General features: G+C 36.8%; 1 protein-coding gene across 1 annotated transcript; it reads left to right on the forward strand.

Annotated features, from left to right (window-relative positions):
* The first annotated feature begins 4630 nt into the window (after positions 1-4630).
* LOC134757770 (beta-defensin 125-like) lies at positions 4631-13309 on the forward strand. Its single transcript, XM_063702058.1, has 2 exons — positions 4631-4688; positions 12894-13309. The coding sequence occupies exons 1-2, from the start codon at positions 4631-4633 to the stop codon at positions 13307-13309; spliced, it is 474 nt and encodes a 157-aa protein (XP_063558128.1).
* Positions 13310-23911: the final 10602 nt, after the last annotated feature.

The following is a 23911-nucleotide window of genomic DNA, read 5'->3' on the forward strand; positions in this document are numbered from 1 at the left end:
TATGTTGACAACCTGGATCACATTAGAGGATCACACTGAGACCTTTATGTCGGCCTCAGTTTCTCCATCTGTAAAGTAGAGGTTGGGCTTAGATTATAGATGATAAAGACACCAACTTTCCTGGAAAGGATTCTGGAAACGATTCTGAACTTAGGCTCAGCCTCAGTAAGAAGGAGTTCTGTGATTAAACAGGGATGCCCACACATCAGCAACAGAAATGGGCAGGTCAACCATGTATGCTGTGCCTCAGTGAAGATTTTATGCTATGCTGTGCATTCGATATCCATTCTGTATATTTGATATCCAATCTAAGATTATCTAGAAGGTCCTTTCCAAGACACTGGTGAGATACATCTGTATAAATATATAACTCAGGATAAAAGCAACTTTTAACATTTAGCGTGTGCCTCTGCCTCTGATCTGATTACAGCCCACAGAGAAATATAAACAATACACAATACAGGCTAATGAAGAAGGGTGATAAGATTTTTTTTTCTTTTTTTTTGAGACGGAGTTTCACTCTTGTCACCCAGGCTGGAGTGCAATGGTGCAATCTTGGCTCACTGCAACCTTTGTCTGCCGGTTCAAGCGATTCTCCTGCCTCGGCCTCCTGAGTAGATGGGATTGGAGGCGCCCACCACCACGCCCGGCTAATTTTTGTATTTTTTAGTAGAGACAGGGTTTCACCATGTTGTCCAGGCTGGTCTCGAACTCCTGACCTCAGGTGATCCACCAGCCTCAGCCTCCCAAAGTGCTAGGATTACAGGTGTGAGCCACTGCGACCGGCCAAGGGTGGTAAGATTTTAAAAATTTATTTAAAATACAGAAATTTCAAAAAAAGAGAAGTGCAGTGATAGCAAAATTGATGCAAACTGTGCAAGCATGAAATCTATTTTATAGCTGAATCTACTTTTCTTGGTCCCGAGATTTTATTTCCATTGGTTTTCAAATAGTTAATTCTATTGATTTTTCAGGGAGATTACTAAAATCACTAATAATTATTTTCTTAGTGACACAAAATCTAAAAAGCACCATATATACCTTCTCTCTCCATCTCCCCTTATCCTTATGTCACCTTACCCTACCCCAATACTCCAATGGCAGAGTATCTACCCATGGCAGAGTAGAGAATATGTACACTAACAAAACCAGATGCACAGAGGTGGGGTATCCATCTCTGACTTGGCTGAGCTAGTGTAAGGAAGGAAGGCTCTGTGGCCATTGTCCTTGGAAGTCATTCTCACAGGTTGGTGGTATTCTCAAGTAGGTGGTGCTTGACTGGCCCAAGAGCACCCACATGCTGCTATGCATTTTTCTGACAACCTCTTTATGATCTCTGACTTTGGCAGATCATCTTGCATCTCTCAATTGGAGAGTCACTTTTCTTATCTCCACAGAAAATTCTTAATCAAGCTCCTGGTTTTCCTTTATAGCTTCTACTTTTTAAACTCACTTCTCCAACTTCACCGCTACATCTCTGACAGATGAGAACATTAGAGATTCCTTGTTTTTCAAAAACAAAACAAAACTCAGCAAAACTATAAATATACTAAGGGTAAGTCTGTATTATCTCCTGCCAAAATACAGCACCCTGCATTTTTTTTAAATTTTTATCTTTTGTAGGTACATAGTAGGTGTCTGTATTTGTTGGGTACATGAGATGTTTTGATACAAGCATGCAATGCATAATAACCACATCATGGAAAATGGGGTATCCATCCCCTCAAGCATTTATCCTTTGTGTTACAAATAATCTAATTATACTTTTTTATTATTTTAAAATGTACAATTAAATTATTTTTGACTATAGTCACCTCGCTATGCTATTAAATACCAGGTCGTATTCATTCTTTCTAACTATTTTTTGTACCCAGTAACCATCCTCACCTTCCCACACACGCCCACCACCCTTCCCAGCCTCTGATAACCATCCTTCTACTCTCTATCTCCCTTGAATTCAATAGTTTTGATTTTTAGATTTCACAAATAAGTGAGAACATGCAATATTTGTCTTTATGTTCCTGGCTTATTTCACTTAGCATAATGGCCTCCAGTTCCACCCATGTTATTGCAAGTGACAGCATCTCTTTCTTTTTTATGGCTGAATAATACTCCACTGTGTATAAGTTCCACATTTTCTTTATCCACTCATTTGTTGATCGACACTTAAGTTGCTTCTAAATCTTGGCTATTGTGAATAGTGCTGCAACAAGCACAGGTGTGCAGATATCTATTCAATATTCTTATTTCCTTTTGGAGGGGAGTGTGTACCTAGCAGTGGGATTGCTGGATTGTATGGTAACTCTATTTTCAGTTTTTTTAGGAACCTCCAAACTGTTCTCCATAGTGGTTGTACTATCTTACGTTCACACCAGTAGCATACAAGGGTTTCCCTTTCTTCAAATCCTTGCCAGCATTTGCTATTGCCTGTCTTTTGGATACAAGCCATTTTAACTGGAGTGAGATGATATTTCATTGTAGCTTGATTTGCATTTCTCTGATGATCAGTGATTTTGAGCACCTTTTCATCTGCCTGTTTGCCATTTGTATGTCTTCTTTTCAGAATATCTATTCAGATACTTTGCCCATTTTTAAGTTGGATCATTAGATTTTTTTCCTATAGAATTGTTTGAGCTCTTTATATTTCCTGTTATTAGTCCCTTGTCAGAAGGGTCGTTTGCAAATATTTTCTCCCATTCTGTGGGTTGTCTTTTCACTTTGTTGATTGTGTGCTTTGCTGTGCAGAAGCTTTTCAACTTGATGTGATCCCATTTGTCCATTTTTGCTTTGATTGCCTTTGTTTGTGGGTTGCTACTCAAGAAATTTTTGCCCAAACATCCTGGAGAGATTCCCCAGTTTCTTATAGTAGTTTCATAGTTTGAGATCTTAGCTTTAAGTCTTTAATCCATTTGATTTAATGTTTTGTATATGGTGAGAGACAGGGGTCTAGTTTCATTATTCTGCATATGGATATTCAGTTTTCCCAGCACCATTTTTTAAAGAGACTGTTTTTCCCCCAAAGTATGTTCTTGGCAACTTTGTCAAAAATGAGTTTACTGTAGATGTGTGGACTTGTTTCTGTGTTCTCTATTCTTTTCCATTGCTCTATGTGTCTGTTTTTATACTAGTACCATGCTGTTTTGGTTACTATAGCTTTGTAGTATAATTTGAAGTGAGGTAATGTGATTCCTCTAGTTTTGTTCTTTTTGCTTAGGACGGCTTTGGCCATCCTGCATTTTTAACCCTTTTCCCATTTTCACCCAGAATACTCGCTGGTGGCACTTGCAGCTGCAGGGTTTACCCTGAGATAACTTTGCCACAAAATATCTTGCCTTTATTATTATTTTCACATCGTTCTAATATATCGACTTTGAAAACACAAATCATCATTCTATTTATAGCATCTTGTTGTTAGCAGTGGTATTTCCATTTACAAAATATAGAAATTCTTGATCGCTGAAAATGTCAAATTCTAGAAAGCGTAGCATTACCATGTTAACATTGTTCTCAAACAGTTTTTGGCCAAAGAGTCATTTAATGAATCCGTTTTTTTCCAAAATAGATGATTCTGATTATTCAGATGATTCTGATGTTAGTTCTGTTTAAAAATAATTCCAAGAACAGTTTGTATATTGTATTTTCACACTGAAAATCAGTCAGCCTCCAGAGCATGTTAATGTAAAATTAAATGAACACGGGCAGTGAGCTACAGTTTTTTTTCTAAACAGTGCAGCTGTTTAGAAAATTTTTTTAAATTTTCCTGATTTCCTTGGTATCTAGTGGTATTAAACATATGTGGGAGAAATACAGCTCAGCAAACTCTTCCAGGAGATAAAATGCTGATCACTCCTACTGGGCAATTTCACAAATGTCTCCTATATTTTTCTCCTTTGGTAGTGGGGATGGGGGGCATAATGTTACATTGGGTCTCTCTCCTCTCTCTCTTTCTCTCTCCCTCTCCTTTTAAAATGTTTCCTCTCTCTCAATATTTCATTTCTTATTTGTATTTCTGAATGAGGGAAAAGAGTTGATGGGACAGCGGAACGGGAAAAAGAAGAGCACCAATAAAACCTGTTTCCCTGTTTTCACTATTTTCATTCCAAATTCCTTCTGTCTCATAATTGATGGAATCTTATGAACTTATTAGTTAAAAAGTGTCTTTCTTGTTTCACAGGAATTCATATTGGGGTGATCACTCAGAAGAAAAGGTGAATACCGGATGTTGTAAGCTATTGGACTGCCACAAGTGATATCTTTACACACCATTCTGCTGTCATTGGGTATGTACAAAGTGCTGCATACAGACAGAGGAGAAGGACAATTGAGCCCATCTAAAGTTAACAAAAACTTCCTCTTGGGGCTGTTTCTTTCCATCAGACCTTACAGTTCTACGGGATAATAGCTTATCTCATAAGGCCTCAGCTTTCTTTAATAATTTCTAGAAGCAGACATTATTGTGTCATGCACACTCAGTGTTGCAAATTAATAGTCTGGTGATCTGGGTGGCATGGCATTTTCCCCTTCTCTGGTTCATCACCCATGATAGACCAGTAAAGGTGACCACTTAAATTCCTTGCTGTGTAGTGTTCTGTATTCCTCAGGACACAGAGCTTCCTCTCTCCCAGGAGCCATGAATATCCTGATGCTGACCTTCATTATCTGTGGGTTGCTAACTCAGGTGACCAAAGGTAATGGAACCCTATAAAGCAGAGATGATGACTAGGATGAGTTGTTGCCCTTGGGCTCCCCTGGTATCATGATGGGAAGAGAGGGAATCTGCAGGAAAAATCTGGGCCAACAAAGCAGCAGAATGCTCGTATTTTGGCAGCTCCATGCCCCTAGTCTCTGAGAATCTTTCTGTTAGGGGCATCTAGCAAGCTGTCCTCTGAGGCGTTTCTCCAAAGACAAGAATTTCCTTAATGCTCTGAGCCACCCTATCTCTCTCTCTACATAACTATCCAATGTTAGTTCAGCCTCACTTCACTTCCATTTTGATTATTCTGTTGTATCTATTTCATTGTTGTGTCCTATTAGTTCTCCTAGCATCTTGAATTCTTCTTTGCCCGGAGAGTACCTTCAGAGGGAGGCCCTCACTTTCATGTTCTTAGGTACGGTGAACAAGTCCATTGACAGTTTGTAGATTCTGTAGCACTATCATATGGAAGAGACAATATATATGTTTGGGGTAGAAGTGGAAATAAGTGGAGTGAAGACAGGATAGACAGACTAGTGACCAATGGGAACCTTCTAATTTTAGATGAATAGGAACAGTCTGTTTCCACTATTTAATAATGCTACTTTTGAAAATTGTTAACTTTTTATTAAAAAATAATACTTGCAATTGACTTATGTATCAAGCATTCGATAGATTTATAGGGTTTAAGGAAAAGAAAAATGTTTGTCTGTCCAAGAATACCAGTTCTTCAGTCTTCCCCTTCAGAATCAATGTTACCAATTTCTTATATATCCTAGCAAATACAAATGTATTTATATTTGCATGTGTATACCTTTTAGATTTTTAAAAAATGCAATTGCAAATGCACCATGTGAATTGTTCTGCAATGTACTAGCAATATATTAGAGACATCTTATCCATACATAAACCTAGTTCATTATTTTTAATCAATAAGTAAAACTTTGAGGAGGAGCAGATGAGTTGCCTCACATTAATTACTCCGCTACTGATGAAAAATAGGTCTTTAATTATCAAAAACAATTCAGCAAGAAAAATTTGTAAACAAATGTATGTCTTTTCATTTATGACTGGACACGTGGACACACACACACACACACACACACACACACACACACACACACAGTCAAACCACCTACCAGAAAAGCTGAACTATTCTTCTCTCCTATCACCAGTTGCAAGAGTGTCAGCTTCCCACACCCTCATCAGTCCTTTTTGTTTTTTCTACTACATTCAGTTTTCTACTACATTCAGTTTTACAGTCTAATATGTGAAAATGAGGTCCTGATGTTTGAATTCATGACACTTTAGTTATAAATCAGTTTGAACATCCAGTCCATTAGATTTCTAAACTTTCTTAATTATCTTTATATACTAAGAAATTTGGCTTTTGTTAAATTTGGAGGTGTTATATGTTGCCTAGAAAGATGCTATTCATGTCTTTAGGTGGTTATAACTGTGCCTATGATCTGTTATGTCTTGATTCACATGTTGATGTAATGTGAGTTACAGAATTAATATCTACATTCATTTCTGATTATAAACTGCTGTATTTGTTGAAAATTTGGAAATTTTGAAATTGTAAAGAAGTAAAAAAATTGTAAAGAAGTTAAAAGAGACCAAATATTTTTGGTCTATTGTTCTTCCTCAGTTTTCTTATTTGAATAAAAATGTATAGCATACTTATAAATTTTCTATTATACTATTAGTATTTTCCCATTTACTAAATATTTTCAAAAACTGTATTTCCAATGACTGTATAAATTTTATAGAATGGATACTGTTTAAATTACTTAGCCAAATTGTTTTTGCATAAATAAGTGCATTTACATTTTATAGACAAGGATGGCTAGTATAACCTTTCTTATACAAAATCATTCAGCATAAAATTCCTGGAGATGTACTTTTTTCTGTCTGCTTCATGTATTATCAATTTCTGAATACTTGCCAAGTCCTAAAAATGAAATATTATATATAAATATTTAATTTTTATTTATGTCTGTGAGTAATGGGGAAGTCGAACTTCAAATACATGCTTAATGTATATTTAACTTTTCTACAAATTGTCCATGTCTCTCTTTCCCTTTTATTTTGGAGAGGTAGTTTTCATTTCTTTTGATTTAGAGATTTTCATTTTTGTGTTCTCTTATAGGTTTTGTTTTGAAATTTAGCTATTTAGTCTCTCTGGGCTTTATATTATGTGTTTTCAAGTGAGATAGCACCTGATGGCTTGTGAAGCAACTTTTTACCAAGCCAAGCTATCAGTGGACTGCTATCCATAGATATATTTTAAGTTGATGCTAGCTGATTATATATCTGGTATGTTTTAGAAAGAACTCCACACATGGGATAATGTTTTGGCTAGATGGCTCCCCTACTTAGAAACATACAATTGCTAGTCATATTTCTAATTTTAGGATTTTGAGATACTGGTGATGAAGATCACATGTCCTAACAACGTAATAGTTCCAGACTGAAGTTCTTTGAAAAAAATGACTGTTGTCACTCTAGAAAAAAAAAATTATGAATTTTTCCCAATTGCCATCATTCCACTGCTAAAACCAAATTCTTGGAATTATCTTTGATTTTTCTATATCCTACGACACTCATATCTATCAGGAAGTCTATTACATCTGCCTGCAAATTATATCCAGAATGCAATTATTCTTGTCACCTCCATTGCTACCACTCTGATTCTAGTCACCATCATCTCTCACCTGTGTTATTGCCATAGCTTCCTCATGATATCTGTCCTTCTGCTCTTCACTTCTACCATCTTGTGAAGACACATAGTGCATGATCCGCTTACACTGGAAGTCAGATCACGTACTTTTGCTCAAAACTCTGCTAGGGCCCCCTCTATACTCAGAGCGGTAACAAGAGTCCATACAGTGGCTCACCTGGCCCTGCAGGATCTGGCCCTTATGACCTCTCTCACCTCATCTCCTACTATTATAGTCCTTGTTCACTCCACTACAGCCACACAGGCCCCAGTGCTCTTCCCCAAACATATCAGACTTACTCAACCCATAGAGCTTCGTTTGTTTCCTCTGCCTAGAATGTACTTGCCTCAGATACTGGTGTGACTAATTCCTTTACCTCCTTCAAGCTGTTTAATCATCACCTTGTTACACAGGCTTGTGCAACTCCTGTTTATGAATCTTCTATTACCCTTAAATCTATTCTCCCTTCTTTCTGCAAACCATTTGTCACCTTTTCATCTACAAAATAATGTACTTTTTTATTAAGGTAAAATATACATTTAAAAATTACCATCCTTACCATGTTTTTACCATATTTTTATGTATACCTGTTGGCTGTTTGTATGTCTTCTGTTGAGAAATGTCTATTCAAATCTTTTGCCTGTTTTAAAATCAGATTATTTGTTTTTGTTTGCAATGGAGTTTTTTGAGCTCCTTATATTAATATACTTTTGGTTGTTAATTCCTCGTCAGATGGATAGCTTGCAAATATTTTCTCCTACTCTGTGGGCTACATCTTCACTTTGTTGATTATTTCCTTTGCTGTGCACAAGCTTTTTAGTTTGATGTAATCCTAATTGCCTATTTTTGCTTTGGTTGCCCGTGCTTTTGAGGTCTTACCCAAGAAATCTTTGCCAAGACCAACGTCCTGAAGTGTTTCCCTAAGGTTTTCTTCAGGTAGTTCCATAGTTTCAGGTCTTAGATTTAACTCTGTAAACCATACAGTCTAGCAGGGAGTGCATTTACTTTTTATTATCTGTCTCCCTCTGCTAGAAAGTCACCTCCATGTGATTTTTGTCTGTTTAGTTCACAGATGTACCTCAAGGGCCCAAAACTTTGATGACTGTGTGACTATAGCCTAATTTAAGAATGGAGGGGATAATTTAAAAGCAGTAGAAAGAAATGTAAGTGAGAAACAATTTTGAAGAATAATTGACAGAACAAGGCAATTCAAAGACAAAGGAGAAGAAGAGAGCCAAGATGACATATTTCAAGTATGGATAATGCTGGAGGAAAAAAATTAAGGTATAAATCTTTGTAGATGTGAGGAACGAAGAAGCAAGGTTAGAGTCTGTCTTGCACAAAAGAAGTGGAAGGTCTAGACTTGAAACTTATAGAAAATTCCACGAAGTACAAAGTAAAATCGAGCCAGTAAAATAACAAAGATAGAATAAATGACTCTAGAAGAGTGAAGGTAGAATAAATAATTGGTGAAGTTGGACTAGAGCCAACATTCCCCAGAGGATAAAATATAAACCAAATTATTGTGAGCCTAATATATACATACATACATACGTCTATATATGTTTTATATATATTATCACATTCAGTTCAAATGAGGTTGTGTAGAAAATTACTTGCTCTTCTGCACATATACCAGCCTTCCTCCTCCATAGAGCCTTATCTCTAGCTGCTTCCTCTGCCTAGAATACACTTATCTAGGTACTCCTTGGGCAATTGTCTTCAGAAAGATGATCATGCCGTTTACTGCTTGATAAATGAACATACAATGCAGCACACTAGTTTCCCTTTAGATTTATATCCTCACCCCTCAAATGAGTAGTCACACTGCTTGGAAATCCTACTGCATTTCTCTTGTAAATAAACCTTCTTTCTTTTTCCTTTTTTTTTTTTTTTGAGACAGAGTCTTCCTCTGTCACCAGGCTGGACTGCAGTGGCCCAATCTCGGCTCATTGCAACCGCCAACTCCCTGGTTCAAGTGATTCTCCTGCCTCAGCCTCCCGAGGAGCTGGGATCACAGGCATGTGCCACCACATCCAGCTAATTTTTGTATTTTTAGTAGAGACAGGTTTTCACCAGGTTGGCCAGGATGGTCTCGATCTCCTGACCTTGTGATCCACCCACCTCAGCTTCCCAAAGTGCTGGGATTACAGGTTTGTGCCACCACACCCAGCCATCTTCCCTCTTTTTTAGACAACTATTTTGTCCTGACCTTTGTCTTTTATTTTCCTGCTCCTCTCCTCTACATGGCTCTCCCCCTCAGCTTATCCCATGCCCCATTTATTTAAACAATTCAAATAGGAAGTTTTCACTCATTTCCTCTGTCCCCTTTGCCATAAATGGAGAAACGTGTCTTCTCCATCTAAAGATCAGTCTGCTCTGTGTGAATTTGTGACTGTGCCCTTCTGTCATCTCATCACCCTATTCTATATTAATCTCTCCTTTTCTGCTTTTTTTTTTTTTTGAGATGGAGTCTTGCTCTTGTTGCCCAGGCTGGAATGCAGTGGCACGATCTTGGCTTACTGCAACCTTCGCCTCCCGGGTTCAAGTGATTCTCCTGCCTCAGCATCCTGAGTAGCTGGGACTACAGGTGCTCGCCACCTTGCCCAGCTAATTTTTGTATTTTTTAGTAGAGAGAGGGTTTCACCATGGCCAGGCTGGTCTCGAACTCCTGAACTCAGGTGATCTGCCCGCCTCGATCTCCCAAAGTGCTGGGATTACATGTGTGAGCCACTGGGCCCAGACTGCTTGTTTCTTTTCTCATTGCTTGCAAGCACCATTTGGTATTTATCGTTCTTCAAAACAAACCTGAAAGCTTTCCTTTAACCTTACATTGCTCTCTAATAAGTTATTTATTTCTCTGCTTTTCTTTGGAGCTAAACTTCTTAAGAGTCTCATCTACAGGTCCTGCATTCACTTCTCTCTCATTCACATTTTGACCAACTGCAATTTGGTTTCTTTTTTCATACCACTCGGAAGCTGCTCTCCTCAGTATGAAGTTACCTTCATACTACTAAAAGCATGGACATTTTCCTGCCTTCATCTTTTTTTTAACCTCTCAGCAGTATTTGACTACAAAATGACCACTCTGTCCTTTAAGAAACAGTCTCCTCTCCTGCTTAATGTAGTCACATCTGATACAACTTTCCCCATAACCTTTTATGCATTTTCTGTTTTCATGCATATCAGCCCGACTTGCAAATGTCAGTATCTCCAGTCTTTCAACAACTGCTTGTGAAATACCCCCGTACAGGGCAATCCAGAAATGCCAGAAAATTATCAGCTGTCTCTGGATCATCTGTCAACTACGGGGGAAGCTGGATAAATAGTCCAGGTCCTTTGAGCCTCATGTAGAATAACTTTGAGGCTTGGTAATATTTTTTTTTCCTGTGGTAATTCACTTATTTGCAGTTCAAGGCTATTATGGGAAGAAAACATAAATGGATGTTAGTTCTTCAAGGTTTTTACTGTAACTGTGCACCCTTTCATTCTTCAAGGTTTTTCTGTAACACTGCACCTTCAGGACCTGATGCCCAATTAAACATTTTTTTAAGTTTTTTGTTTTTTTTTTTTTAATAAAAACTAAATGCTATTTTTTCTTCTACTTTTAGTTGATGTGTAATAATTATTCATATTTAGAAGATGCAGAGTGATATTTTGATACATGTATACAATGTGTAATGATCAAATCAGGGTAATTAGCATATCTATCACCTCAAACATTTGTCATTTTTTTATATTGGGAACATTCAGAATCGTCTCTTCTAGCTATTTGAAAATATACAGTAAATGATTGTTAACTACTGTCACCCTACAGTGCTATAGAACAGTGGACCCCTTTTGGCACCAGGGACCAGTTTTGTGGAATACAGTTTTTTCGACAAGGTGAAGGTGGTGGTGGGGATGGTTTCAGGATGAAACTGTTCCACCTCAGGTCATCAGGCATTAGAGTCTCACAACGAACACACATCCTAGATCCCTCACATGCACAGTTCACAATAGGGTTCATGCTCCTATGAGACTCTAATGCCTTGGCTGATCTGACAAGAGGTGGAGCTCAGGTGGTGATGCTTGCACACCTGCTTTTTACCTTTTGCTGTGCAGCCTGGTTCCTAACAGGCCATGGACCAGTATCCATTGGCTGCACAGGGGTTGGGGACCCCTGCTATAGGATGCTGGAACTTTTTCCTCCTATCTAGGTGTAATTTTCTATCTGTTAACCAACCTCTCTCTATCCTCCTTTCCCTTCCCAGCTTCTAGTAATCATTATTCTACAGTCTACTTCTATGAACTCAACTTTTTTAGCTCCTGCTTATGAATGAAAACATGTGGTATTTATCTTTTTGTGTCTATTTCACATAACGGAAAGTAACATGTCCCCCAGGCTCATCCATGAGTCTGAGGCTTGTTTGCAGCCTGGCTGCTGGGCTTCCCTGTGGGATTGTCCTCTGAGCAAACAGAAAACAGCCATCCTGCTGGCCAGCAGTTGATAGATGATCTCATGATAATAACAGGTTATAACTCACCTTTTCTTGGATTTCTTGCTCTCCTGATTTCTACATTTCTCCACTGATTTTTTTTAAGGAGGAATTGTCTCTCAACTAAACTATTATATTCAAATCTTCGCTGGAGCTCTGCTCTGCTGGGGGTCTGCTTTAAGACTCTAGAGTCTTATTCTCCTGTTTTGATCTGACTTATCTTATTGGTCCTTTTAAGTCGTTTCCTCTTATCTGATCTCTTATCTCTTAATATTGAAACTCACTAGAATTTAATTCTAGTCCTCTTTTTTTCTCATATTATTCCAACCACCATGGTTTACCAATTTCTGTACTTTAAATGCTATCCATAAGCAATCACATTTATTGATTTGCATATGTCAAACCAACCTTGCATTCCAAGGATAAAGGCTACTTGATCGTAGTGGATAAGCTTTTTGATGTGCTGCTGGATTCAGTTTGCTACTATTTTGTTCAGGATTTTTGCACTGATGTTCATCAAGGATACTGGCCTGAAATTTTTTTTTTCTTGTGTCTCTGCTAGGTTTTGGTCTCAGGATGATGCTGGCCTCATAGAATAAGCTAAAGTTGAGTCCTGCCTTCTCAATTTTGGGTGAATAGTTTCAGTAGGAATGATACCAGCTCTTCTTTGTATATCTGGTAGAATTCAGCTGTGAATCCATCTGGTCCTGGGCTTTTCATTTTCATCCTTTCTTTCTAGGTTTCGTATCAGTCTCATTATGCTCTCTATCTCTCCATCCCTCTATTTTTCTACATTTCTCCTTTTCTCCATACAACTTCTTTGATGGCACATAGCACAGTTTTAATATACACTTTTTGTTCTCCTGTTTGTCTCTTTCAATGGCTTTTTGTACTTGACATCATATTAGTCTAGATGTCAGTCAGTGTAAATTTTTGAATGAATGAAAAGTTATGTTGATGCCAGAGTTAAAAATTTGACCTATATTTTATTCTCTACAGGTAGCTTTGAACCCCAAAAATGTTGGAAGAATAATATAGGACATTGCAGAAGACGATGTTTAGATACTGAAAGGTGCATACTTCTTTGTAGGAACAAGCTATCATGCTGCATTTATATAATAATATCACATGAATATACTCAACGACCAGCATTTCCTATGATTCACCTAGAGGATATAACATTTGATTATAGTGATGTGGACTGTTTTACTGGTTCCCCAGTATCTATGTTGAATGATCTGATAACATTTGACACAACTAAATTTGGAGAAACCATGACACCTGAGACCAATACTCCTGAGACTACTGTGCCACCATCTGAGACCACTACTCCCGAGACTACTATGCCACCATCTCAGACCGCTACTTCCGAGACTATGCCACCACCTTCTCAGACAGCTCTTACTCATAATTAATTAACATTTACTTCTGGTATGGAAGAACTAGAAATACTGCTGGAAATAATATGCAAAGAGCTGATTCTACCAATCCAATTTCACCAGGAAAATTCCATCAGGGATTGGATGACCATGGGGATGGACATAATTGCTACTACCAACACAACAGCCAAGAGAGTTGCCTTACAATTAGAAATGTATAGACAGAAATGTATAGAAGATACAAGGATTCTCTTAATTGGACTTAAATTCTTTATCTGTCTTCCTCCGATGTACTGAAATATACGAGCTAATTTTTGTCTTAAGTGAACATTTGTATGTCTATGTATTTTTCCATGCCAAAAACAAAAACGAAGACCATTGTTTGGAGCTGCCTATTATGACTAAGACATGAAGTTTTACTTTAACAGTGCCTGGCCCACTACTATCATATATAGGAGAACATATAAAAGCATATAGAAAGTTCCAGATGAATGTTCCCTTCTCTACCCTCCACCTTTTATTGTAAGTTCTGACCCTAAATGCCTTTCTGTGTCATCACGTCAAATTTTGTTTAAGGTTCTAGCTGGTAACTAACAGAGTCAGAAGCTAATTCTTTCATTCAGCACAAGCACTGATCTAACTGGATAGAGATAAAAGTGGGACTTGCCTTGAGAGTACATCATATTAGATTAAAAGCTGCATCTCAAATTCTACTTATCTTTCCAATCTTCTTTCCACTTAGAATTCCAACTTCCAAGTATGGCAGCCTCATAACATGCCTCTTCAGGTCTCTGTGCTGTCCATGAGTGTTAGTTGTGTGCAGTGTTTCTATGCTTTCTATGGCTGTACACATGTGACTGCTGTTTGTATGGCAACAGGTGGGTCAGTAAGTGTCTTCTATGATACTACAGAGAAGCGGTTATTAACTATAAAGTTGATTAGGTTTTGTTTTTTTTTTTCGAGACAGAGTCTAACTCTGTCGCCCAAGCTGGAGTACAGTGGCATGATCTCGGCTCACTGAAAGCTCTGCCTCCTGGGTTCACGCCATTCTCCTGCCTCAGGCTCCCGAGTAACTGGGACTACAGGCACCCGCTACCACACCTGGCTAATTTTTTGTATTTTTAGTAGAGAGGGGTTTCACCATGTTAGCCAGGATGGTCTCGATCTCCTGACCTAATGATCCATCCGCCTTGGCCTCCCAAAATGCTGGGATTACAGGTGTGAGCTACCGTGCCCGGCTGATTATTATTTTTTTTAAGTTCCAGGATAGAAGTGTAGAACATGTAGGTTTGTTACATAGGTATACATGTGCCATGATGGTTTGCTGCACCTATCAATGCATCATCTAGGTTTTAAGTCCCGCATGCATTAGCTATTTGTCTTAATGCTCTGCCTCCCCTTCCCCACACACCCTGACTGGCCCCCATGTGTCACGTTCCCCTCCCTGTGTCCATGTGTTCTTATTGTTCAATTCCCACTTATGAGTGAGAACACGTGGTGTTTGGTTTTCTGTTCCTGTGTTAGTTTACTGAAGATGATGGCTTCGAGCTTCATCCATGTCCCTGCAAAGAGCATGATCTCATTCCTTTTTATGGCTGCATAGTATTCCATGGTGTATATGTACCATATTTTCTTTATGCAGTCTATCATTGATGGGCATTTGGGTTGGTTCCATGTCTTTGCTATTGTAAATAGTGCTGCAGTAAACATACGTGTGCATGTGTCTTTATAATAGAATGATTTATATTCCTTTGGATATATACCCAGTAATGGGATTGCTGGGTCAAATGGTATTTCTGGTTCTACATCCTTGAGGAATTGCCACACTGTCTTCCACAATGGTTGAACTAATTTACATTCCCACCAACAGTGTAAAAGTATTCTTATTTCTCCACAGACTTGTCAGCATCTATTGTTTCTTGACTTTTTAATAATTGCCATTCTGACTGGCATGAGATAGTATCTCATTGTGGTTTTGATTTGCATTTCTCTAATGATCAGTGATGTTGAGCTTCCTTTCATATGTTTGTTGGCTGCATAAATGTCTTCTTTTGAGAAGTGTCTGTTCATATCCTTTGCCCACTTTTTGATGTTTTTTTTCTTGTAAATTTAAGTTCTTGTAGATTCTGGATATTAGACCTTTGTTAGCTGGGTAGATTGCAAAGCGTTCCTCCCGTTCTGTAGGCTGCATGTTCACCCTGATGATAGTTTCTTTTGCTGTGCAGAAGCTCTTTCATTTAATTAGATCCCATTTGACAATTTTGGCTTTTGTTGCAATTGCTTTTGGTATTTTCTTCATGAAGTCTTTGACCATGCCTATGTCCTAAATGGTATTGCCTAGGTTTTCTTCTAGGGTTTTTATGGTTTGGGGTATTACATTTAAGTCTTTAATCCATCTTGAGTTAATTTTTGTATAAGGTGTAAAGAAGGGGTCCAGATTCAGTTTTCTCCATATGGCTAGCCAGTTTTCTCAGCACCATTTATTAAATATGGATCAAATTCACACATAACACTATTAACCTTAAATGTAAATGGGCTAAATGCCCCAATTAAAAGACACAGACTGGCAAATTGGATAGAGTCAAGACCCATTGGTGTGCTGTATTCAGGAGACCCATCGCACATGCAAAGACACACATAGGCTCAAAATAAAGGGATGGAGGAAAATTTACCAAGCAGATAGAAAGAACAAAATAGCAGGGGTTGCAATCCCAGTCTCTGACAAAACATACTTTAAACCAACAAAGATCAAAAAAGACAAGGGCATTACATAATGGTAAAGTGATCAATTCAACAACTAGAGCTAACTATCCTAATATATATGCACCCAATACAGGAGCACTCAGATTCATAAAACAAGTTCTTACAGGCCTACAAAGAGACTTAGACTCCCACACAATAATAGTGGGAGACTTTAACACTCAGTGTCAATATTAGACAGATCAATGAGACAGAAAATTAACAAGGATATTGAGGACTTGAACTCAGCTCTGGATCAAGTGGACCTAATAGACATCTACAGAACTCTCCACCCCAAATCAACAGAATATACATTCGTCTCAGTGCCACATGACACTTATTCTAAAATCGACCACATAATTGGAAGTAAAACACTCCTCAGGAAATGCAAAAGAACTGATTAGTTATTAATAAATTGGGCTGAGGCTTGGGCGCTACTGAAAGCCACAATATCAGATGCCAGAATGTCTCAAAATCAAAAAGGTTTTTTCCTCTAATTATTTTTTATGTGATCCAAGCCAAGCTGCCAGTGACTATGGCTATAGTTTGGATGTTGACCATCAGACCACTGACCTTTCAGTAGACCTCATATTCTAATAGGTCTTAGACCACCAGTTAGGGTGTCCATCATTCAGATTTGACTGGGACTGAGGGGCTTCCCAGAACATGGGAATTAGAGAGCTAAAATTAAGAAAATCCAGAGTAAATTGGGACAAGTTGATCACCCTCACTTCAGTGTACTTCTGTCTAGCAAGCTATTTTTCCATTTTTCATGGCTATACCTCATCACATAGGTCATACATTGGCTTTTCACAGAAACAGTCTAGGGTGCTCTTTTTCCATATTTTTGCGTCAACTGTCATTTCCTGAAACACACTCCTTGAGCATGCAGAGCACCTTCCATTCTACTTTGTATTATTTTCTTCCCATCATTTGAACTCTGAAATCATTTTGAGTATTTACTTTCTCTCTGATTTTTTTACTAACTTATGGCCTAACACCCCTGCTATAATGTACATATAGTCCTCATCTCTTGGTCTTGTTGACATATGTGATGGTCCATAATGGGCTGGGCATGTCTTATACTTACTGAGGAAAGCAGCTTTAATACTCCTAGATCTAATGGGCAAGAATATTTAATGCCTTGTTTTTTTCTCTCCCATAAGGCCAGCATACTGGTATGACCTAGTAAAACCTAGGTTGAGTGTCCAGAGAAGCACTGCTGGAATATATTCTGCATTGATTTAGGGATCAATGCTGAGACTTAGGAAAAGAGAGTAAGAAAAAATTTTTAAAGCAATAAATATTTAATATGAATTTACTGAATTGATAAGAATGGATCCTACTATATGGTTAAATAGTATTACAATGAGGCAATGCGGTCTATTAATAAAACATAGGAGGTGGCACTGTTCTCTCACTTGGAGCTAGGGCACAAAAAACTCTTACAATCTAAGTATTTTTTTCTTATTGGCCCAAATGTGAATGGTGATGTGTGTGACGCCCCTGGCCCCTTTTGTACATGACTTGGCTGTGCTCTCTCTGCCAATGTCTGGCTTCCATTACAGTCAAAGTCATTAGTGTACTAGCATTGGGTTCTATCCATGCTAAATGAACGTAGTAAGATCTTCAGTTCTACCCATAACTGGCGCTACTACTTGCTAAACGATCCATCTATTGCAAGGTTGTTACATAAGAAAACAGGGTCTAAAATTTCTCTGGGTCATTGACTCTCAAATCAGCTCAGAATTTATTTAGCTTCCTAAGGATTTCATGTTTGACTAAAACCAGTCCAAAGTGATCTCTCAACTCATTAATTTAAGGCCTAGCATTCTAAGGCAAGCATAATGAATAGGCCAACCTAGCTGTGTCCATTAAGATTCTCATCTTCCTTCTTAAAGAAGAGATCATTTGCAATATTCTTTAGGAAATTCAGAGTGCATACTTTTGGAATGAGATAAAAGAGACATATCTTAAAGTCCAGAGAAGAACAGGAAACCCAGCATTCTCTTTAAAGCAGGGCTTTTGGAATTTATTTTTTCCCTCTTTAAAAACAGTAAGTTTTTACCATCCACTAAATACAAGTTTATGTCTGATTTTTTTTGTTTGTTTAACCCTCTTTGATTAATTATTTTTATATAATATTTCATGCCACATTTATTTAAACTAAAAAAGAAGTTAAGTGAATATTGATGGTTTGGTGGTTGCTATCTTACAAAGAAAAATTAATATCAACAGGTGGTATTATCTGATTGAGGCAGGGATAATAAATGACCAAATAACAAGAAAACCCATAATACTTGTCAAAAAGAGGCAGAATTATTTAAATAGAAATGTAAACCCTGGCATATTCATTGCTAACACATATTTATTGAACAAGTACTACATCCCAGAAATTTTGTTGGACCCTGTAGACGCAAAAAGTAAGGCATAATCCTGACCTCAGTAGTTTACATTTTAGAGTTAAAATATGCATTAGGAAAATATATGCTCATTAGGAAAAAAGAAAATTAAACCCCACCATTATGTGTCCTATGGCATAGGTGTGCAGTTTTCACCACTGAAACATATAATAGGGACACTAAGCTCAGACTGCTATGGAAAACGGAGAGTCTTGAGTAAAAAGCAGAATTAACTCAATAAAAAAAGATTATGGGATAGAGGAAGATTTTCTCTATAGAGCAAAAGATAAAGACAAAATAAGGTGGAAATAGAATATATACAAATTTAAGAAACTACAAATAATAATTTAATACGGAAGATGTGAGGACAAGAGAAAAAATATGTACAAATATTTTTGTAATTTTAGGTGGAGACAAATTTCTAAAATTCTGCTACCACACCATATTAGGCACCAAAGGATGGAGGGGAAGTACATAGACCTTAGAGCCCAACTGCTGTGGTTCATATCTCAACTAACAAGTGTAACCTGGACGAATAAACTTCTTATGACATCTACACTTCTTTCTATTTCCTTATGTGAAATTGGTAATAATAAAACAACTTTTTTTTGCTGCATGCAATGTTGTTTTGAGGATCAAATGGTTTAATAACTAAAAGTTATCCAGAACAATATCTCATACATAAGTATTTAATAAATGTTAGGTATTACTAATATTAAAACTAGAAATCATGAAAAAATGGATATAATTGTGTATAGCACAAAATCAAATTTTATAGACATAAAACTGTACTGGCATGTATTGATTGCACAGGATGGGATAACTGAAGGGATTCAGGGCAAAAGACTGAGAAGTTGTCTCAAAACAAATTATTTTTCAGAACAGTTTTAGATTTACAGAATATTAAGCAGAAAGTACAGAGTTCCTTTAAAGCCTCTTATCTACACCCTTCCATTCCAGTTTTTCCCTGTTGTTAGTATCTTGCCTTATGTGGTACATTTGGTACAAATGATTAGCCAATACTGATACATTATTATAAATTAAAGTTCACAATTTAGATTAGGTTTCATTCTGTACCATGTGTGAGTTTTCACACTGTACAATGACATGCATCCATCATTATGATATTATACAGAAACATTTCACTGCCCTAAAAATTATCTGTGCTCCATTTATTTATCCCTCCCTTTTCCTTCCAACCCCTTACTAACTTCTGATTTTTAAAATATTCTCCATAATTTTATCTTTTCTAGAATGTCATAAAATTAAAATAATACAACGTGTAGACAGATTGGCTTTTCTTACTTAGCAATATGCATTTACAGTTCCCCCAAGTCTTTTTGTGACTTGATAGCTCATTGGTTTTTATCACGAAAAAATATTCCATTTTATGAGTGACCACAGTTTGTTTATCCATTCACCTGCTGAAGAACATTTTGGTGGATTCCCAATTTGGGGCATTATAAATAATATTTTATTTTTTAGGAGTGTTTTGGGCATAGAGACGATTTATTATTAAACTCTATTATATACATTATTACATAATTATTACATATTTCAGTTAACATAATAAAAATAAAATATCCAGTCATTAAAAAGGCAATATATGTCTCTGTGTTCATATATATCCTTACATATATGTGTGTATACATATTATGGATTCTTAAAAATATATAAGTATATGTACATGTGTTGTATGTATGTGTACACTTATTGGCATGTAACATTTTCTTGGCATATAGTTAGTGAAAAAAGCCTAGTCGTTACTATAAAAGAGGGTTCATAACCATTACAATTTTTGTAGATACGTAGGTAGAGATACAGGTAGGTGGATATGTAGCTAATATCTGAAATTATGTTGACCCAAATGCTTATAATATTTGCCTTGCGTTGTAGTTTTAAAATAAATCTTAACTTTCTTCTTTCTTCTTTTATTTGTAGGATGAATTTTCACCAGTAATTATCCTTTACATTTGCAAATAAAATGTATTTTTATTAAAAATATTGAAATGTAAGAGAATAAACTAAGAAAAGAAAGCAGAGAAGATTCCTAAATGGACAAAATATAGAGACTGAAATAATGCTTTTAAATCACAAATTGAATGTTAAATGTTGATGGAGGATGAACCTTCCAGAAAAAAAGTTACATATTAGAATAACATATATATGTTAAAATAACATAAATAATAACATATATTATATGTAATATGTTATTTTATATAACATATCAAATATATAATATATGATATATAAATAATACATAAAATATTAACAATATAATGAATTGTTTCCATTAGGTTCTTCTGGAAAATAGTTAAAATCTGAAAAGGAGTGTAAGATGACTTGAGATAAATCCCAATTGCCAGATCTAAAGCTGATGGCTCTGCCTTCTAATAAACTGAAGAACTTTTCTTGGTTTGTGATTAAGAAGACAAAACATAACCCTGTGAATTGATTTTTAAAGGAATGTGATGTCAGATCTTCACACATTGACTTTGTCACTGATAAGAAAATTTTTATGAGATTTAGTTAATAAATAAATTTTTATAACTCATGTAATTAGGAAAGACATTATATGAAAACAAATAAAATACCTACAGAAAGAGATAAACGGCAATGAGGTGAAACTACTTGAGCAAAGAAAAGGACAACTTAATGTCTCCCTGACTCAGCTTCTCACATCAGATAGCTTTTTATTTCAGAAAATCTTCCTATACAAGACCATAGAGAAAAATCAGTGTGTCAAGCAGGAATTTTGTTCCTATTTCCATATTGAGACTACGTAGGAAATAAAACATGAATTAATTTGAAATATATTCAAAATAGCATGAACACATTAATCATTTTTAAAAAGAGTTGATGTGAAAAATTAGAATTTTGTAACAAGTCAATGTTGTGGGTTGAATTGTCATAACTCCTAGTAACTCAGAATGTGACCTTATTTGGACATAGGGTCTTTACAGAGGTTAGCAAGTTTAAATGAGGTTAGTAGGGTGACCTCTAATCTGATATAACTAGATCTTTATACAAAGGGACAATTTGGAGACAGAGACACATAGTAGGGAGATGAGAAGACACAGAGAGAAGACGCCTATCTACAAGACAAGGAGAAGGGTCTGGAACAGATCCTTCCTTCCCTCAGCCCTCAGAAGGAAACAACCCTGCCAACATCTTGATTTTTGACTTCCAGCCTGTAGCACTGTGAGACAATAAATTTTTGTTATATAAGTAACTCAGATTGTGGTACCTCATTTTGACAGCCCTAGCATATTAATACAGCCAATATAAAAATTTACCTTGAAATTTTAAAGGATATAGAGTTTTTTTTAAAAAGGCAAACAACCCCCCCCCCAAAACTTTCCACCAGTTCTGAGGCATAATCAGTTTTCAGAAATAATCTACCAAACATTTTGATTTTTTTAGATATGTTATTTTACTTTTTATGCAATTCTCTAAAATATAAAGGCCACTATCCAAGAAAAAAGGTTAGAAACACAATTAGATAGGAAGATATGGATTATCTGTAACTAATTCCTTACAAATAGGCAAAGCATTTTGAGAAAAAAAATAGCGTTCTATAAGCTGGAGATTACAAACATAAAGAAAAAAAGTACATAACCAAGGGCAACTAACTCCAAAATGTAATATCCTCCCGAGGAAACTAGTAAAACTGTCGTCGCTTTTACAATCTTAGCACATATGTGCCTTTGAGTATTTCCACTGCCTTCCCTCAGGATATATCTCCTTAATAAACCACAACAGATAGCATTAAGTGGATACCAGAGATCTTCAGCAGGCTTCTCTGCATTTTTGAAGTTAGATAATGGCATTTCAAATACACATTGAGTTGCACATTAAATAATTTTTTAAATGTCCATTGACACACACACACACACACACACATCCTCAAGTAATTATGAAACAAGCATTTACTAGCTCAAGTCAAAGACAACAAAACACCTCAACTAAAAGGATAAAAGGAACCCCATATTCACAGTAACTGAAATGGGAAAAACAAAGCTGAAATCATTGAACTATATAAAGTGTCATTGATAGGGTTTGGCTGTGTCCCCACCCAAAATCTCACCTTGAATTGTAATTTCCATAATTCCCACATGTCAAGGGAGAGACCAGGTGGAGGTAACTGAATCATACGGGTGGTTTCCCCCATGCTGTTACTGTGATATTGAGTGAGTTCTCACAAGGTCTGACGGTTTTATAAGTGTGTGGTAGTTCCTCCTGGGTTCATTCTACTTCCTGTCGCCTGTGAAGAAGTTGCTTTGCTTCCCCTTTGCTTTCCGCCATGATTGTAAGTTTCCCAAGGCCTCCCCAGCCATGCTCAACTGTGAGTCAATTAAACCTCTTTCCTTTATAAATTACCCAATCTTGGGCAGTTCTTTATAGCAGTGTGAAAATGGACTAATACAGTCATTTCATGAAATTATGGCTGTGGAGTCATAGCATATTTTTGGTAAAAGGTGTCCTTAATCTCATCTCAATGGGATAATATCAACTCAACATATATTGATTCAGAAAATGCAATTTTTTGCTTAACTCCACACCACTGCCACAGATTTCCTTGTTTGAACTTACAAATAAGTTATCCGTAGAAGAGACTAAAAGGCATTCATACAAAATCATTTTTAAGAGACTTTCATATACATATGATTGCTATGTAGAACATAAGATGTGTTACCACCAAGGCAGGAGGCTCAACTGAGCCCAGGAGTTTGAGACCAGCCTGGGAAACATGGCCAGACCCCATCTGTACAAAAAATACAAACATTAGCCGGGCATGGTGGTGACCCCCTTTAGTCCCAGCTACTTGGGAGGTTGAGGTGGGAGGATCACTTGAGCTCAGGAAGCGGAGGCTGCAGTGAGCCATGATGGTTCCACTGCACTCCAGTCTGGGTGACAGAGTGAGACCCTGTCTTAAAAAAAAAAAAAAAAAAGAGACCAGAGATCAGGAAGAGCCTAGAAGGTATGGGCCAAGAGCCTAGATTAATGTATTAGAAAGGCATTGGAGAGTTTAAACATGGGAATAATATTCTCTGATTTATGTTAAGATATCGTCTTTGATGTTCTGAGGAGAATGGATTGTAAGGGCGTGGGGAATAGACATCAATTAGAACAGTGTTTTATTCACTGCTCTACGTTCAGTGGTCAGCATAGAACAGGTGCTCAGTATTTGTAAAATCACTAAATGAATGAATTCCTTGATAGCAAGTGGTTTTACGAACAATCTATGGAATTGTATGTTTAAGAACACGTAGTATTTTTAAGTGTATCAAGCCTATCTCTATATACATTGCATAAGTACCAGGACATCTTTGGTAATGTGGAGAAGTCATTTGAGCAATGCCAATTAACTCTCCTGTTGGCAAAAATATACAAAAGAAAATAAAAACGAAAAACAGGAAGAACATGACCTAAATACAACAGCAATGTACAAGACCTATGAGTCAGAGGGAGCAGCATGTGAATTTTTAAGTGACTA

The sequence above is a fragment of the Gorilla gorilla genome, chromosome 21 (genome assembly GCF_029281585.2).
Source record: "Gorilla gorilla gorilla isolate KB3781 chromosome 21, NHGRI_mGorGor1-v2.1_pri, whole genome shotgun sequence".
Classification (NCBI taxonomy): Eukaryota; Metazoa; Chordata; class Mammalia; order Primates; family Hominidae; genus Gorilla; species Gorilla gorilla.